This window comes from Gallus gallus, chromosome 8 (genome assembly GCF_016699485.2).
Source record: "Gallus gallus isolate bGalGal1 chromosome 8, bGalGal1.mat.broiler.GRCg7b, whole genome shotgun sequence".
In the NCBI taxonomy this organism is placed as follows: Eukaryota; Metazoa; Chordata; class Aves; order Galliformes; family Phasianidae; genus Gallus; species Gallus gallus.
In genome coordinates, this window is record NC_052539.1 from 18,768,662 (window position 1) to 18,788,807 (window position 20,146).

Below are 20,146 nucleotides of genomic sequence, written 5' to 3' on the forward strand. Positions count from 1 at the left end.
AAAAGGACCCAGGGAAGGAGGAACATCCTGGATGTGAAGGATAAGAACATACCTAATACACTCCTTTGAAAAATAATTGAATTAGCATTTACAGGGCAAACGCGAGGAACCGAAAGAGAACAGAAGAACCTGCCCTGAGTGGAAAAAGGACATACTTTGTAAGCATGCTAATTTGAGCTATATTTTCAAGTTATGTACTGTGCTTTAAAAAGGATTAAACCCACATGAATTATAACAAATGATCACTTCTCATTTTTGTATGTTTTATTTGTATTATGTCCTCATTACAAGAAAAGTAACTTTAAAAATACAAATCTGCCGCACTGAGTACAACTTTGACAGAGCAGTCATGCAGCCCCGCTTCATCTGAGCGTGTCCAGCGGTTCCAGTAAAGAGGATGCAGTTTTACAGGAATGTCAAACAAGCTTTTATTTAGCTATCGGTGAACCAAAGAAATGCTACAATATTTCAGTTAACTTCATGGAAATACCGTAGGATATTTACAGTTTTGTGGGGTTTCTTTGCACGTTATGGATATAGCCTACTAAAAAAGCAAGCAGTGTGAATCAAATGATCCCTGAATTACTATTTTTTTTTTTTTTTTTTTTGCTCTGTCATTTTAAAAGTTTTGGCAATGCCAATACAGGACAACAGATGATGATCTGAATTTTGCACGTGTAATCTTTTTATAGATTAAGAGCAACTTCATACACTGGTTCATGGTCAACTTTCTATGTAGACTTCAATATATTACAACCCTGTTATTGTGAATATTTACCAAACTGCACATTTAATGATGCTATGCGGTCATTATTTTCAACTCAGTCTACAAAATTAGGAAGCCATCATTCATAACACCCCGCAGTTTCTCACAGAAGATGGGGCTGTCTCTGTGGTGTCTGTTCTGTGGCAGTGGATCAATGGACTGGCACCATATTCAGTTATATCTTCACTTTCATTATTTCTTTTTTCCTACTCCTGTTATAACAGTGTTGGGGAAGTCTGGAAACTGTATTTAAACATCTAGCTTGACTAATTCCAGCTGTCTTACAGCCGGATGGAACAGAGAACAGATTTCAGTCACTAGAAACCAAGAACAAGCTAAGTGATACCACAAAATTTAATACTATTAAAGTAATAACCAATGGGAAGATTGTATGCAGCGTTCTTGATGTACAATACAGTGAGTAGTGTGGTTGAAGAGCTCACTGCTGATCAGGCAACATGTCTGACTTCCAATCAAATATACGAGATGATGAAATACAAACCAGGGTGTGCTGTTCACCATGCTGCTTTTAGCCCGTGAGGAGCAAACAACCAATGAAACGTACAGTTCTTGGTGTGAGTTAGCATAGAGGCTGCTTCCTATTGAGTGTGTTGTCTGAACAGAGGAGAAGATTTCGTCCAAAATAACATACCACATGCACAAATTCCAGATACCTCCCAAGAAAGCAGTATTGCTTTGAGGAGCGTTTTATTCATGGCTGCCACGTGCACACGTGAAGCTGTGCACACACCACTACTGCGTTTCTGTTGAAAATGCTGCTTCTTCCTTTTTCAGGAAAGAGTCAATTGACTTGCAGACATCCAGAAAAACATCCTCTGCTGTGCCTTCTGCATCAACCTGTCAAGGAGACAAAAAGCAACACTTTTGGTTAAGTTATAAAGGATTATCTTAAAATAACACAAAGGAGAGGAAAAAAAAAAACATACAGGTCCAGTATAAAAGAGAAGTTCTGTTTCATGTTATAAACAGTGTAGAGGAACAACTTCCATAAGAGTCAGCAACCAGTTCCACAGATTGATGTGAAAAGAATCTGAAGGTTCTCTTGTCTGGAGCAAAGTGCACTGATCAAATGAGGGAGGTTAAGCTCTCTACCCAGAGTACTCATTTTAAAGTAAAACGACACCTCTGATATACAGAAAACTTGGAAAGATCATCAGAAACTATTTTAACGTGTAATACCCTCCAAAAGAACCTTAATAGGATAACTTTGAAGCTATACCATTAATTAAATGAATAGCGTTGACTTGTTAATGTATTTCTTGTCGTCTGAAGCGTCAGAGTGTGAAATGCTGTGTCTGACCCAAGGACAGTGAGCTGCCATGGCTCTGTTTCTGGGTCTTTGTATTTTCAAGTTTGCTGAATTGGCTCTGGTTTTACAGCAGCACTCATTTTGTTGCATGACCATGACTTTTGTTGAAAATGTTCTGGTTTTTTGTTGTTTTTTTTTTTTTAATATAATGCAAAGATTCTGTTTTGACTTCAAGTTCTCCAGGACATTGATGTTATTTTCTTGTGAACTGAGTCCAACAAAAACGAGGCCAAATTATTATTCCACTCAGAGGAACAGCGTGCTGCACTGCAGTGACAGGGAACATCACTTGCAGCCATTAATGCTTCTGTATGCCACCTACAAAACATAACATTGCATCAGGATTTTTGAGCAATGAGTTTCATGCCCATCCTGTGCAAGTAATTAGTGCTTGGGGAGGGTGAACTTTTGTCTTCACCATAGTGGCAGGAGCAGCTTTCCTGCTGGCTGTGCACACCACGCCCATTGCACCCAGTGGGTATTCAGTTCCTCCCACGTGGAACAGTTCCTCCCTGGTGAGGGTCTGGTGATTCTGTACCCAAAATTTTGTTTCCCCTCTGCTTTGCTGTGCGTGGTGTTCCACGCGTGCATGCCGTAATTTGCACACATTCTGATTAGATCCATAGCAAGTTTCCCGAAGCCTGTCTTTCTGAGCTATGAGCTGCATTTTTATCTCCAAGGTGCTGACTAGGATGCCAGACAGCTGTCATGTTTGAAGAGAACATTCCGGCCCATCGTGCTTTCTGCCTCCTCTTTGTTCTGCAGAGGAAAAGGAACTTCAAACTCTAAGGAGACTATTTTTGAAATAGGCAATGAAATTCCCCTCAGACACAGTGTTGTCTTGCAGCCAGCTCCTCTATAGCCTGCCTGCACTCAACCTACGTGCTTCTGGTCTGATGACAACCAGGTGAGACTAATCCTCCAAGGGCAGAGTGAACCTGATGGCAGACAGCCTGTTCCCTGCCAGTCTAACCAGGTCAGCCTGGGCAGATACTTTGTTCCTGAGATGGGCAGCTCGGTCACACCTGTGTTAGCACAGCAAAACCTAACTGCCATACAGTTGGATGAAGTGTGTGGGATTATGGCTTGATAACTGGTACATAAGGCAGGCATTCTTCAAGATGTTATCTCCACGTCTGTGGAAACGGCTGCCCTCCTCTTCCTCTGATTCCTCCCAGAAAGCTGACATAATGGGGCTGTGGCTTGCAGGGAATTAAAGCAGCACTGCATGAATGCTGCCTTGAACAGACAGCTCTGAGCCCGAGGCAGTAAAAAATGCGAACGTATTCTCTACAGCTCCTGCAAGTAACTGCTATCTGTGCTGGAGCTGCAGGGTGCGTGCCAGCCTCTTGTGAGCATTTGATGGCTCCTTCTCCTAAACAGCTCTGATAGTGAAGAAAAATGCAGAAAAGTGTTTAGTACTAAATGTGATACTTTGCTTATATATATCTGAGCTTATACAGATTATCAAATACACTCATTTACATACATTCATACAATTTCTGTATACACTTACATTTATGTATATAAACGTATGTGTATTTGATGAATATATGCATCCTTTCCTCTCTTAATATGTTGGTTTCTTTTTTAATCTTTATTCCATATATACAGCTGAATTGGATAACCAATTTAGCCTCATCAGCACAGCTGCCTTGCCACAGGTGTCTCAGTGCCCTTTTCTAGAACTGGGATTGATACTCAGGTCTAGGTCTAAGCAGCTGTGGGGAAGAATCAGGTTTATGAGCTTGGAAATCGCTGCCCTTATATGACTGACTAGAATGCTGCCTTCCAAACAGTCACAGTAGAATATGGACAAGTTTGACTAATGACAGCCCGGTGCTTCCTGTGATGGCCTCCCAAATAACAAAGGTCCAATTCATAAAGCTAACATAATGCTGTAGCACAAAACTAACTTAATGTGGCACTACTTCACAGCCAATACAACATCAGTGGCACTCTGCAGTTCCAGGAGAGAAAACCGTATTGTTCGGATTATAAGACAACTCATGAACCACAGCTTTTCAGTGTTATTCAAGGCTATGTTCTCATGTTAAAAGCAAGATCTAGATACAGTTTTATATAGTGCTTCTTGTTCTGAAATGGCTCTAGATAACTTCTAATATGGAACAATGTAATGAGCTTATATGAAATGATTAAAATAATCAACTTCATGATACAGTGTTGCTCATTCTAGGCTTAAAATCAGCTAATTACATTCACTGTCATCAAATCTCCACTTGTAGGTTTGGGAGTCTAGAACCCTACATATGTACTGCCACTGAGAAGAAAATGGCTGAGGAGGTGATGGCTGAGGACTGTGGTTGTCACAAAGTCAGACCAAGCCTAGAATAAACTCAGTGGTTAGAAGCTTCTTGTTGCAGTTAGTCAAGGTCAGCTGTGTTGTCGCTAACATTTTCATCTTTGTCATTAAGTAAGAAATCCAGGGGAGACATGCTGCTGCCCCAATTCACGTTTGGGGTGAACATACCTCTGTCTATTATCTATAACCCTACTACTGATGTCTCTGATGTACTTTTCCACACTGGTTTCTCATCGAATGTGTCAAACCACCAAGGGGAGTGACAAAGAAATGCATGTTCTTTTCTTCAAGTACTTATCTGCCAGGATTAATGACTTTGACAACCTTTCAAAAGATGGAACTAAATTACTAAATTATCTCCTGTCACTATAGCCATTGATCATCCCTTCTCTAAAGGGAAAATTTCACATTTGCCCCTCTCTAGAGGAACTTCTAATAGGGGATATTAGCATGAGAAGGTTCAGAAATGGAAGATCATGAGGTGGTGGGTGTTTGCTGATTCAGTGTGGCCATCTGCTTACAGTTGTGTTTGTTTCGTAATGGTTACAGGAAACGTTTGTGATAAGAATTGAATAGTTTCTACTTAACCAGTATGTAACTTCACCTGATTTTAGAAAAAACAAAAACCCAACACTGTAACAACACTATGAGGAAGAAGGAGAAAAAGGAGGAGAAAAAGAAGAAAAAGAGAAAGAAAAAGAAAAAGGGGAAAAAATGAAGAAAAAGAAAAAAGAAAAGAAAAATAAAGAAGATGATGAAGAGGAGAAGAAAAGGGAATGCATTCTGACCTAGACTGAATCTACAGTGTTGTGCGATCTGAAATAATTAAGGTTTTTGGACATCCTTGAAAACCTGCTCTGGGATTTGCTTGTTTCTATAGTAATATTCCTTTTCCTCAGATGACTGCTTGAATTGGGAACTTGTATTTAAGACACCTTCTATTTTGATGTTAGGTACATAGGATCAGTCTTGTCTTGCTTGACTAGCAGAGCATTGCTCTCCTGTATTACTTATTACCCTCCTACCTACTGTCACTTGAAAAAAGCTTTGAAGTATGAGTCAAGCATTAAAAGCAATCTTTTTATTTCCTTTCTTTTCAATTGACAGAGGGCCATACATTCAAAGATATTTAAATCTAGGCATGTTAAAATGTAAGTACATGCCTGCTAAATTTTCAAAAACACTTTTCTGTCCAGCTGCCTTTGAAGTTACTGAGAAATAAATTTTAAAACAACAATATCTACCTGCTTACTACAGCTGTCATAATACAGTTCATTCATCTGAAACATCTGCTTCCCACAGAATTAGGTAACTTGCAACTGTTGTTTTTGTAAGCAGTGCTTTCAGCACTCAGATTCCCAGCAAGCTCCTTGTTAAAAAGCATCTACCTGTCATTAGCAGCAGGTGGATGTTCTGTAACTGACCATAAAAGCAATTATGAAAAACTAAACTATATCTCCTAAACATGATTAGTTTTTAAAGTAATTGGAAATATACTAACTCATAGTTACAACTACTTTGCCTTCCAGAATGTAATTTAGGATCTTGATGCCTCAGCAGAAAAGGGCGCAGAGGACACTGTCATTCTTTGCCCTTTGTTTTGTCAGATCACAGGTCTTCCTGCGATGAGTGGCTGGAAGATCCACCAGTGTATATTCCTGTCAGGTTCACAGATATTTCATCTGCATACAACAGTTCCACCTTTTGTGCGTATCTTGTACTTGCACTGCTGTGTAGAAACACTGACAGGTAATCTTGGTCAAAGGAAAATTTGAAACAGTTCTGATCTTCTGGTGGCTTTGCCAGGCCACTGTTCTTGTTCAGAGATCAGCAGAATGGAAAAATGCTCCATTTCCATGTATCAGATTAGTTATTTATTGTGCATCAATGCACAATAACTCTGGGTTTAGAGAATGTCATAAAATTCTCATTGCTTAAAATGAGAATGCTGTTGCAACCACATACTTTTGTCTTTTCCACATAAATAGAGCAAAGAGACAGCAGACTGCAGACAAAGCTCAGTCAGACCTGAATTTTTTTTATCTCCAGTGGGTTGAGGAGGCTCCTGCCACTCATGCGTAAGGCCATTTCACATGCAAAGAATGAGCAAGCTAATTTGACAGCGTGGTCTCATGCACACCTCGATGCGGCACAACAAACCAGTTCCTCCACTGAGTGCGTATCAAGCCTTTAATTTCCACATCAAACCCTTTACTGGCCTAATGCCCTGCTCTGAATTTTACATTTGCCTATTTAATTTCCTGCCTGTTTCAGGACTGAAAATGTCTAGGCTGGATTGGACAAGTTAAACACATACCACCACTGCCATGTGCCATATACCACCAATCCATGGAAAACTGCCCAACTCTAAATACACTTAAAATGGAGCAATCAAATCATACCAATATGCCAGATTAATTTTCTTGTTAATTAAATCTATTTAACAATTCTGACTTTCTCCTCTGTGACAAAGCAGCGACTGACTGCTATAATTAAGCCTTACAAGACAAAAAACACCACTTCATTCAGAATTATTACTGTGCTTAGTCACATGTTGCAGTAAGGTCTCTAAAAAAACATTGATGCTGAATTTTAATGGCAGTTAGGTGGATTTAGGCTCTTAAGATTCCTCCAAAAATCTCAATATTCACTCCAATGGATTCCTAAGAAAGACCCTGACTGGAATCTCCAGGGACACGCAGCTCACATAGGCCCTCCACAAAGGCAGGGCAGCGGAAGGACGCCACTACACCAGGCACAGTGTTTGAGTTGTGTGACTGACCAAATCAGACTGTATGAGTAAGCTATCTGGGATCCACGAAAATTATCAAGCAGGATTTCTTATACAGGCATTCCTTCAAGAAGAAAATTGCTTTATTGCAAAATATTTGGTGCATTTACAAAACTGAATTTATTTGTTTTAGTTATTCTAACAGTGTATCCATTGCAGAACTGGTGAGGAGAATCCGAACTAGTTATACATAGTTCAGTATATCTGAACTTCAATAGTTATTGAAGTCAACTGCACTGTGTAAGTGCTTGTACCTACTTCTTGACTTTGACTGTATGTGGAAATTAAACTGTAGAATGGATTCCCACAACTGTTCAACATAGAATCATAAAATCATAGAATCGTTTGAGTTAGATGGGATCTTTAGAGGCCATCTAGACCAACTCCTCTGCAATGAGCAGGGATATCTACACCTCGATCAGGTGCAATGAGCCTGGTCCAAATGTCCCCAAGGACAGGGCTTCCACCATATCTCTGGGAAATCTGTTCCAATCCCTTACCACCCTAATTGTAGAAAACTTTTTCCTATGTCTAGTCTAAGATCACTTACACTTGGTTAAAAAAAATCACCTCCCTTTCCCATAAACAATAAAGTAAGCTACACTGACTTCTGTTCCTCACTGCACACATACCAGAGCTGCGGGCCTGCACATGATTCTGTCTGAGTCTGGGGGTGACAAGAATAATCTGGGAGGACTGATTTTAGAAGCCGACTTTTGCTGAATATTTTTTCAGTGTTCTCTAAATGCTGATAAATAGGTGAACATGTACTTGTCCACATCATAGGGCTTGGTGTGTGGAGGAGGTCTCTCTAATTACATTTAAAATGAATGCACATCTTTGATAGCAGATGTGTATTTTTCAGTTTAGTAAAAAGGGAATGAGGTAGACATGTCAGGAATACCTGTGTTCAAGAAAACAGAACACATTTTTCAGCCTTAAAAGGACATTTTACATGGTGATGTTTATAAAGCTGATTTTACAGAGCTTTCACACCCAATAGTTCCACTCTGAGGATGGAAGAATGCTAAACACCTACATTCATCAGAAGGAAATACAGACACTGTGCAGACACTGTAATTAAAAACAGTGTATGCACTGCTCAGGGAAACCATGATTACTTTTTGACATGCAAACACATAATATCACTTCCCACAAAAGTAATGGTAAAAGAGTGCAAAGCACACATCCAGTTCTGACCCATAGACTAGGCAAGACCCTTGAGGAACTAATGAGATGTGAACTTACAAGAAAAGACTGCATGTTTTGTCATTGCATAGATTGCATAAGATATAAAGAAGGAACATACAGAAGTATTAAGGAATTCCAACAAGAATTCTTATCAAGTGAAATAAGGTAGATCATGAATGGTGTTCATGTTAAGTGTTTAATGTAGATTCATTCTTTTTGGGGCTGTCAATTGCTTAATGCTTCAAGAAAGAGAAACGTGGTAGGTACAGCTCGCTATAATAAGATTCTGGAGATATAGAGAGCTCAATTTTCCTTTTAAATTGCACTTTGTTGGTATATTGTGTATTACACCGAATTCTTAATTAAAAGCAGCCTTGCAATGTTGGCGTGGTAGTTCATAAGAAAAGAAGATACAAATAAAACTAGATAATTAGGTTCTTGAGTTTGAAAAATAATGTGGCTTTTTTCCTTCCACTCTGCCTTCTGGGCACTTCTTATGGGGTTAGCAAAGGACACCAAAGAGGACTTTCCCTTTAGTAATCAGTTCTGTTTTTCTCAGGATTATATCGTTTACTCTCTCCTCAGGTCAGGATGTGGGTGCACGAATTAGCTGCATTTTTATTGTTTGGATACTTTGCAGAGGAGAACGGTTTGGGATTGCTGATTTGCATATTTGCTACAACCTCTATAAAAAGCTGCCATAATATTTCAAATAATATTTTTGGCTACTATACATTTCAGGACAAGAAGAATCAGCAGGACCAGTTTTCTCCAGTTGAACATAAGGGACAGTTTGCCATGATGGAGCAGGGAAATATATAAAAATAAATGTAGACTTCCCATATAAATGAGATTACAGATGTGCCAACGTATCCATCACTTAATTGCACTGATGTAAGCTTTCTTGCTTCTCTGCAAAGTATTGATTTGAGAATATAAAAATGATTTAAATATCGCATTCTCAGCAGTGTAACCTGAAGTAATTAACTGAAATTAATATAACTACGTTATTTATTCCAGCTGAAAGGTATTTCTTGTGTGCGGGTCTGTTTTATTTCAGGATATACACTGTCAGTTGTGTAAATGTAACTAAGGGACTTTAGATTAACATAATCTTTCAACCTAATCGTGAAAGCCTTTATACAGAAACAAATCCTAATACCTAAAGAAAAGCTTTCAGCATTAACGTTAAGTAAGAGATTCTATACAGATGAGGCAGTGATTCGGGATGCACTGTCAGATGCAGAATAAAGCTATGTTTTTATTCTTTCAAGTTGTACCACGGAACTCAGAAGTTTGCAGAAGTTGCAAACAAACCACGGAGGTGGAAGGTGAGACCAAAGTGCAAAGTGCAAAAACTAATGCAGTTCATAAATGGTGTGCCAGTATTTCCTGAATATTGCTTATATAATGGAAGAAAGAAACAATAATTTAATTCAAAATTTCAATCAATTTACCTTGCATAACTGTGTTTTTCTCTCATAGTATGCAGTCAGAGGTTTTGCTGCTTGGCAATAGCCTTCAATCCCTTCCTTGATGGTTTCAGCACTATCAAAGTGCTGACTGGTCTGATTTCTCATCAAATAGCGACTATTCATGGTTTCTGCAGAGCAGTCCAGACAGAACACGAGTTTTGGTTCCCCAATCTAGAAACAAAGAAAAAATAAATAAATATTCAAACCAGTCATCTGGCAAAACCTGTTTTGTTTGGAAATTCTACCAAAAGAGACTTCAAGAAAATTATTAGCAAATTACTTATTAGTGTAGGCAGAAATAATGCTTATTAACACCTCCTATTGCAGCAGCATTTAGAGATCCTAGTATTCAGGATCAAGACTTGATTGGGTTGTATGCATGCAGAGAAAAAGAGGTATGATCTGAAAATTCTAGCTGCTTGTCTTGAAGCTCATCAATATGTTCATTATTTGCAATTGTTTGATAAAAGCTGGACTCGTGGTCAGGAGTTGGACTCCATGATTTTTAAGAGTCCCTTCCAACTCAGGATATTCGGATTGTATTTGATTTTTATGATTGTATTGGGATTTGATATATTGCTGTGCATTTTCAAATTGGTGAATCATTTCCAAATTGTATGGAAGCCTACCACTTAGTGTTTTATGGCTAGTGTCAGACTCGTCCTGAAAGAAAGTCTGCTTTTTCTATATAAACCACATAAGTAAAGATTTATTTATTTTTATTCTCAGGCCTTGGCAAAGCTATTAAGTAACTGTCTCTATCTACATTTGATAGTATATACTTCAGTACTTTATGGATGAAAAATAACTTGCAGGAAAGAACAATACATTCCTGATAATATTTTAGGAGACAGCCAAACGCTCTAAACAGAAATCTCTATCATTTTTTCTCTAAGCTGATGAAAAATATGGGTATCATTTAGAATAAATCTTGCAGCACACTCTGACATGCCCTACTCAGGCACAGCTCTGTCTGACACAAGGTTTTGTCTGACACATGGTTTTATCTGAGCAACAACTGTTGGCCTGAGCATACAGCGATAAACTCCACTCTAGCAAGTAAAACAAAGGTGTTATGGGATCGGAGATAAGTCACGTCATAATTTTTCAGTGCAGTTATGTATTGAAGATTTCAGTTATGCTCTCAGGCTTTCTCTCACTCTTTCCAGCAGTGATTGGAGAACATCTTATTACGAAAAACTGAGAAAGAAGTCTTTAGAAAAAATGACTGTTTTTCCCACTAATGACCATTAGAAATTCATGGTTTTTCCATGGTTACAGCAAAGTAAATCTCAGTTACTGATGCGTGGAAATCATTGTCACTACCCCAGTTTGCATTTCATAAAAGAAGAAATATTCTATAGGTAAATATTTCACGTTAGGATTTGACTGGGGATGGCTGAATTGCGTCGACCTTTCTACTACCATAATGTCTTTCTAAGAGACAGCTGAATTGAAGGGATTATTTTGGACAGTTCAGTGGCAAGCTTTTTTCCAAGCATTTTTTTCTGCACAGCTCAGAAAACATTAATTCCATTAGCATCAGCAGCAGCAGTATTGGGCTTGGGGATTTAAAAAGCGAGCAAGGCAGTTTTAGCAGTGCAGAGATTTGAATCGAGAAGTTAAAAAGAGATGTGGGCTTAATCAATGATTTCAACGAATGCCCTTTTGTCTAATCGGTGGGAATTTATTTCCCCCCAACTCCTCATAAGGAGTTCCATGATCTTGTCTAATTTGTAATGCTATAAATGAGGAATAATAGTATCTTGTTTGACTAACTGATTTGCTATTGAAAAGCCTATGTCGTTCTCGTTAAGGCTTCAATACTTGTATTCTCTTGATTTCAACACATTACAGAAACATCATTCTTAAGTGTTAAAAACTGCAAAAGGTAGAAGTAATGTCCCTATCGAATTTATAGTAATTCCTATTACCTTTTTTTTTTTTAAAGAAGCTACTCAACCTGGCAATGTGGAACTTGTATTTTAATACTGCTTTCTACCTCTCATATATAATAGAAAGATGGAGGAGAGAACAAAGGATTGCAAACTTTTGCTTCTCTACAATTATAGCTAGTAAAAAAAATCATTTGTTCCTTAGAAAGGCACTGGGCAGAACTTATGAGAGAATAAGCTGTTTCTACATAGCTAATTCTAATTAGAGCTGTCAAGCTTTCAAGTAGAAGCACTATTTCCAAAGTCTTCTAAATAGAATATCTCTTTGTTAACAATTAAAATGCTTTTTGCACATCATGTAGATATGCGGCATTATTCATATGCACTCTGACACCATTAGTATATAAAGCTTTATGCACCAACTAATTTCATTCAATTATAGTGTAGGAAGAGTTTCTGACCACTCTTCAGAAAGAACTACAGAGCATTATCTCAATAATGACTCATTTAAAAAAACTTTGTAGACTTTCTGAGCAGGCAAATTTACCCCGTGAAGACTGAAGTGAATGCATTGATTCATAACAGGTATGACAGCACATTCAATGATAAACTTTAGGGTCTTTGTATTTTACTGAAAATATCAAAGAAGGCTTAGGACTATAGGATCTTTTGCTACGTCCCAATGTATATTTACACTGGTAATCAGCTAAATAAAGCAGATATTTTCGAGAAGAAAACAGATGATTCATTCAGGAGGCTTGTATAGAGTATTTTCTGCAGATTTAGAAATGGACAACTGAGATTTCTAAGTAAGTCTGTGCGCGTACTGAGGAAATCAATAACTCTCTGAACTGCCACACAGCCACTTGCAAAACACTCTTTCTATGGCTGTTACCTGTTACTCATCACAAAAACTTTATCAGAATTTGCTGATTCAGAGTGGCAGCAAGCTTTAGCAGAGGTCACTCGGTGGTGAGAAATTAACTGCAGTGACACAGATACAGACACATTCTTTATGTGCCTGAAGAGTGCATCTCTGTGTCTGTAGTGATACAGACACAGACACACTCTTCACGTGCCTTTCACGAGAAGAGTAGCCCCCATCCACTAGAAGTAGAAAACAGATGCTAAAAATCATAATTTCCACTACATGAGAATTGCTCTTTGGTTTTATTACATCTAGTTAAAATTAGCCTTTACTTCTGCTGTAGGCAAATGCGAAAGCCCTACTCACTGTATTGGTGACGTGATCAGCATCAAAACTCTATTCTTTGGGCTGTTGGATTGGCTCTTTACAAGTCCCCATTACAATCAACTGAAGGTGGTTTCCCAAGCAGCACCAGAAATACAGTTGTATCTTCAAAAGAGTAGTAACAGAACTATAACTACACATTCACCTTGCTCTCAAACTCTTCTGCTTCTTTCAGCTCACACGGATAACCATCAATCAGAAATCCTTTTGTGTCTCCTAAATTTGTGATCATGGCTTCTTTCAGTAGCTCTAGGACAATACCCTGCATGAGAAAGAAAGGGAGTTACTTGATTAATTGATTAATAAGAATAGCTGGTATTTTTATTTACTACACTGACTTATGCCCTTGAGAATCACTCTGATCTGGTTTGCTAAAACCATGTCCTGTGATTGCAGGTGTTTTTCTTTGGTACCTGCATATGTTTTGCAATCATAGCATTGCAACCTATCCTTGAGCTTCCAAAGTATCCTCTAAATAGTTGGGGATATTTTGTAGTTTCAAAATTAATTTTAGTATCTGTGAAACTTTGTGGGTACTGCTGCATTTTCTAATCTAATTGCATTTGCTATGTCATTGTTATAATTATATTACATGGAAAGTGTTAAGAGACCCCATCCGATCAATCACGCTGAGGAGCAAAGCAATCAAAATCAAGCCTCAGCATAGCTTTTAGTTTCCCCTGAGCAGCACTTCCCAATTTCTTTCATTAGTAAACACTACAATCTAACTGCACTTGCTGAAGACCCATCAAGAGTTCAGGCTGCAGATCTGCCATGTAAAAGTCAAGTCCAGCTGAGAACAACACTGTCTTCATGGTCTCCATTAAACTGCAGTCCAGCTGCTCTGGGATCACAGCCAGCTCTACAGGGAACCACTGCAGGTATTGTAAATTAGAACAGCTGCTAGGAGGACCAGCTCTGAATCTGAAATAAGAAGCTATAAAATGTACATAAAGTTTCTGTTTCCTGTACTTATTCTTACATTTTGCAATGTATAGCACAGCATCTGTCTCACTGTACTTCATGATTCATTCATATCATGTATGGAACTAAAATGTAAATTAGTCCTGGCATAGGAGAAGGAAACAAGTGCCACATATCTGGCAATGAGGAAGATTCTCTCTCAAGTTGCAGATTCCTTTTCCATTAGTAGGAATCATGTCTTATTTTCACCCTTTTAGACAATCTACGTACTATTGCCTATGTAAACAGTTAGGACCCCAAATAAAATTGTATCTTACTCCAGGCACAGGTTCACCACATTCCATGATGTCTTTGATAAATTTACTTCTCTCTGATAGTGATGATAACTCATTTTGGAGGAGGTTAGCAGTGGACAGATGAGTAAATCCATATTTCTTGGCTAACTGTTCACATTGGCTGCTTTTGCCAGACCCAGGGCCACCTTTGTGAGGAAGAATATCAAGAATTACAAAGGAATAAATATCTTCTTTTTCTCAATTTATAGCAGCTAAGAAAATTGAAAGAAATTGATGTCTGCCTGCTTTTTTTTATTTTATTTTTATTTTTTTAAAGCACAGAGACTCTACACTGGAACAAGTCATATATCTCCCTTCTGATACCCCACAGTGCTGACATGCTGACTCAAAAGTGTGTACTGAAATCAAGGAGTCAAAACAATGAAATGTTTAGCAGAAGAAAACTTGTTCCTAAAGCACAATTAGCATGTCAATGAAAACCACTAAACAAACAGGGAGCAGGGGAGTGTATTTGATTCAGTACACATTCAGGCTTGCTAGTTACAACAAACATTAGGAAGCTGCTCTTGCTAATGTTGCAAAACATAGAAAGTCCCTGCAAGGGAAATATTTTGCCCCCACTTGTGGAATGGAAAGATATAAGCAGAGATGCTGGCACCTGTCTGCATTACAGGGCATGCACGTGGAAGAGCAGCAACCAAACCCATTTGCACTACGGCAAATGCAAGAGCGAGGCTTCGCTGTGCTTGCTGCCTTTCCCTCTAGCCAGATGGCTCCCGTAGATGCTGGTACACCTGCTGGAGGTGGGTGGAGGCCTAGTCCTACTGCCCCTGCAGTTGCAGGTCTGACTTGCTCTTTGTGCACGCTGCAGGGTCCTGTGAGGGCCCAATGCTCTGCATGACACCTTGCCACCCCTCATTCTCCTTGTATTTAGCTGGGAGCTGGAAAACCACTTAGAGTCAGAGCAGACTTCATTATTCAGGTGAAGCTGCTGAGGTGATTTTTCCCCTGGCTGAAGGGAAGGCTCCTGCTACTCACCACAGCTGTGGGCTGGGTGCTCCTCCCCCCCCAGAGGCCCACAGGTGACAGCAAACGTGAGCTGGGTAGGTGCTGCCGCTGAATGAAATATCTCAAGAGATGCACCTGTGTCCTCCAGAAGGACAGCTACCACTGCACCAGGAGCCCTTAAACACCACCTCTCTGGCAAGTGGCCATTTTGGGGTCTGCTCAGAGATGGTGGACGCCTTGTGCTCTACGTGCTGGCACTGCCCCGTCCCATCTCCTCACAGGACGTGGCTGCTCCTCCCCCCTCACTCTGAAGCCCACTCCGAGAAAGGCTCAGCACCTTCTTAGCTGCCTGCTGAACAGCTACAGCTGCCCCACTCCTGATGGAGAGATCAACAAAATGGAGGAAAGTTATTTCTCATGGATCCTGCTCCTGTGGTGGTGATCTCCAGAGCTGCCGGAGTAGCTGAGGTGAGCACCTGCGGGGGGAGCAGAGGGGCCATGTTGGTGCCCAGGGTGGGGGGAAGCGTGGAGAGTAAATTCACGAGAAAATACAGATTGTGGGGAGAAATTATCTGGGTGTGTGGCAGTTGGAAGTGCTTTTATGATTTTTGATGGATCTATTCAGAAGAACTGCTGCAGTAGGAGGTAATTATACCCTTGCAGGTAGACAGTGCTCAAAATCAAAAGGTAGAACCAAGACTGGAGAACAAAGCAAAAGATAGAAGTGTGCTTTACTAAACAGTTGTGGGTTTTTTTAAGCATATTACTTGCATGTTTTTTGAGACTCAGAACTATGGCTGTTTGGATCCATTGTGTGGACTTAAGATGCTAGAAAATATGAGATGCTAAGCAACGTGATTTTCCTGTTTGTTTATCTTTCTGTGAATGCACATAGCAACAACACTTCCACCATGCAGTGAATTTGGCATCATCTCATCCTGACCAGGAAGTTTTAATTTTAGCATTCAATTTAAGAAATAATTGCACTGAGAATATAATCTTCAGAGATGTTTCAGTGCTGTAGCTGAGAATAAAATTTGGGTCATAAGGCAGTAGTAAGGAAGCAACAGTTTTGTCTGGAGTAAGCTGCAGTCTGCTACTTCAGATTCACAAACATAATTATCAGCTTGTGGTGTGAGATTCACACTTGCACTATGATTTTATCTGGAAGTGTCTTTGTCACAGTTATTTTCTTTCCAGCGTAGGTTACATGTTGTTTTTCTGTTGCTTTAAGATGAAGAAAAATTTTCTTTTGTACAAGCAGTCATTGGAAGAAAATAAGGTCTGTGTAAAATGAGCATAGAGAAATGGATATGCAGTCATACTGGGCAAATCACCTGTAAGCGTCTGATAAATTATTTCTGGTCTTTTTTTTTTTTTAGGTTAGTAAGTTTGTGTGTGCATGTGCTTGATTACATATTCTGACTTCTGGCTTTAATTCACTAGCAGAGCAGTAATTTCATGCTACCTATTTGGTGTATACCCAGCATTAAATTAAAAAAAAAAAAGTTATAAAAATTACTTTATTTTGCTTTTTATGTAACTTCTTCAGTGTCTCTGCACATACTGAATAAAAGTAGGTCTCTTGCAGAAATGACAATGCAAGAGCAATTTTAGGTTGTTTAGCTTGAAGATAAATAATTATAAAAGCTAGTACACTTCTGTAATACCTCTGTCTTTTTAGTATTTTGAAATAGTATTCTATCAAACGTTCAGGACATATACCAAAATAAGCATGACTACTCTGCCAAAACATTCAAGTTGCCTATGTTTATTTTCATAGAAAAATTCTGGCAAAGCTGAAAAATTAAAATGCTGAGCCCTTTAAAGAGCAAAGGATGTAATTAAATAACACATATGTGGTGAAAGTGATAATGTTTATGGCCACTACTACTAATTTTACGTCATTTGATGAGTAGCAAACCATCCCATTGCTTGACAAAGGTATGTGACCCACTTTACATATTCTTGTGTTTTTCCTAGTGACTCTTCTTATCCCTGATTTGAAAAGAGATTGAATGCCCCTGCGCATTTCCGCATTCCTGAGGTCTGAATGCATACTTGGTGCTTATGCCAGCATTAATTTATCTAGCTGAAATTCAAGTATTAGGTAACATCTTAACTCCCTCTGAAGCCTGAAACGTAATGTGATTGCAAAAGAGCTATCAAGATGGGAAAGGATGGTAAAGAATGTTTTCTTAGTAATTAGTACTTTCCTCCTGCTCAGGGTACGTGCTTAAAGGAGTGCTATATATGTAGCTTCAACAACAAACAAACTCTACAATTATGAAGCTCATCAACCTGTAATATTGTACTTCATTTTTTCAGGAGGTCTTTTTTATTGAATCTATGCATCTTTCTAAGAAATTTGAGAAAAATGTCTAACTTATGGAAATCTATAATGAACAACAGCTGCATAGTATGTGTAACAAAAGCAATTACAAAGATGAGAAGCCTTCACTAGAACTTACTGCACTGTTTTTCTAACATTAAAAAAAAAAAAAGTCAGGTGGTGAAGTTTCCACAATAGCTCAGCTGTCCAGAGAAGGAAAATAGGCTCACATTTTTGTTATGAAGGAGTATGACTCTTTGTGAACACTATCAATTTTCTGGTATGTTGTCATCTTTTACTCTGCCTGCATCTATTTTGGACAAAGCTTGTGTTAACCTGTGACAGACTGATTCACAGTAACTTGCTATTCAGAGTTAGTCATGTTCTTTTCTGATTTTTTTCAAATATGACACAAAGTTAGAAAAGTGTGGAAAATATCCAGAGAAATTGAATGTAGCGTAACCTGTAGGAATATGTGGAATTAGTATGTGAGTTTGAACTTGTGCTGTGGTAGGCTTGGGCACAGTTCCTATAAGCAACTGACCATGGGGAGCTAATGACCAACCGTGACCCAACCCCTCCTCGTGGAGACCTGAGGTTGCCAGGGCTGAGATGACCCAGATAGACCTTGATGATGGAGGGCTTCCACTAGCTCTCAGTTTTTCTGATCGGGGTCGCAGCTGTGTTAGTGCCACAGGGGAGCTCTGTTGACTGCATGGCAGCCAGGAGCTCTGCAGGCTCCTGCTGGAGCTGACTACACAGCTTCTTCTTCAACAGCAAGGCAATGGGAAAGCAGAGCGTGTGTGAACTGCTGCAGTGAGGGACTTGAGGACTTCCCTGAGCCAAAGGCATAATTGCAGTGGCCAAAACAAACACGTTATTACTGAGTTTGCACTAAGGATGTGTTTTATTAATACCAAAACTGCAAGCCACTTTTTGTTGGCCTTTACTTACGGAATCCAACTACTAGCAGTTCTTCAGTGCTAGCATGCTTGTCCATTATGTTATTACTGCTGTGTACTGTACATATTGCTTTAAAGCTCATTTATGAACTTAATTTAAAAAAAAATTGTAAATCCAGAAATTAGGCAGGTGGTACCACTCAGTGAGATTAACCTTGGAATCCTTTGTAACTCTCTCTGCACTCTCTGATACAAAAAGTGAGTAAATACTCAGAACTTGGGTGCTACACCAAGCATAAAATTGCATGTCATTGTGCATATCGGTCTTCCTATAGACAAGGTTAAGACTTAAAGGTCTCCACACCATCTTTAGCACAGGTTTCTGTTTCATATTATGTTGATTCAGCTGCCTGTGAAATTGTATAAAAAAAATCTTGGGATAAATAACTTTCTGGCAGCACTGCTGACTTAGGTGGTCACCTTTCCCAGTTTAATTATTGGCTGCAGAAGTGCTTCATGGAGAGTGGTTCAAAGGCAGAAAAAGAGGTCTCAGTGGGTGGGGAGAAATGACAGCTGTCTGAGCAGCACTTCTGAATTTTTAACTGCAGCCTGCACGAGATGTGTGGAAGGTCTCGGTTTAAGAAGTCAAGCCTTACACTTGCTCTACCTGAGACCCCAATCACCCCCAGACTATGGAAGACTGCAATTCCATGGTTGCAATTAAAGTTACTGGTCTGGCCTGGAGCACAAGATCACAAACAGATGAATTAATGATGGTAGAGGGAGCTGGGACTGCTGCAGGGAGCAAGCAGGGTCAGGAGCAAGCAACGCGAGCCATTTGTGAACTGGCTTTGCTGTCAGAAGCATTAGCAAAGCAGAATTGTCATACAGACAGACAATGTCTCTGTTTTAAGCTTGCTAAGTCTTATGAGTTTATTGTACACCAAATAGTATGGGCACTTACATAAAATGCCAACAGAAATTTTGATATTCTTGTAAATCCTTATTTTAAAATGTTTCAATTTCTAGACCTCGTTTTTGTAATGAGTATCATCTTTGTATGATGGGAAAGTGCTTGCAGGTGAAACTTAGCCGTCCAATGGAGCTCAGTAGTCAGAACTGAAAGTAAAAGAATCTGTCAAACTATTCTTATGTTCAGGCTATGATTTTGGGGGAGGCCTTGATCAGTTTGGCAATGCTACCTGAATTATTTATACAAATACAAAAATCTTAGCTACAGATTATGGCATTTGGAAACTCCTAAATAGCATCTCATATGTTGCTCAGGTATGATTTTAGTCTGAGTCAAACCATATGGGAATGATACTGCATAAAAAATGAAATCCTTTTTTTCTGAAAGATGATTTTATCCAGAAAACGTCCTGGAGTGCCCTCTGGCAGTGATGTGATGTTTGTGGGGATGTGACCCAGGACATCACTGAGGTTTTTCTCTTAAAGAAAACATACTGGTTCTCTTTACATGGGAAGTCAGAGAAAGCAGCTTTCATCCCTTTCCATAGCTGGCACTTTGACTGATTTGGTTTTACGTTGTCAGTACTGCTCATGCTCTGCCTGTCTGACTGTAGAAGGACCTTTAATATAAGAATAATTTAGGTTGGATGGGACTTTATCTGGTAGGTTAGATAAGGTTGTTCAAGGTC

At 39.2% G+C, this 20,146-nt stretch overlaps 1 protein-coding gene across 2 annotated transcripts in view; it reads right to left on the minus strand.

Annotated features, from left to right (window-relative positions):
* Positions 1-242: 242 nt before the first annotated feature.
* Positions 243-20,146, minus strand: part of AK5 (adenylate kinase 5) — an 86,351-nt gene continuing 66,447 nt past the window's right edge. For both annotated transcript variants that reach the window (XM_422391.8, XM_046944804.1), the window contains 4 exons: positions 14,265-14,428; positions 13,169-13,285; positions 9,859-10,047; positions 243-1,624 (listed from right to left, as the gene is read on the minus strand). In XM_422391.8, the coding sequence (XP_422391.3) occupies positions 1,520-1,624; positions 9,859-10,047; positions 13,169-13,285; positions 14,265-14,428 (575 nt within the window). In that variant the 3' untranslated portion in view covers positions 243-1,519. The remainder of the gene's footprint in view (positions 1,625-9,858; positions 10,048-13,168; positions 13,286-14,264; positions 14,429-20,146) is intronic.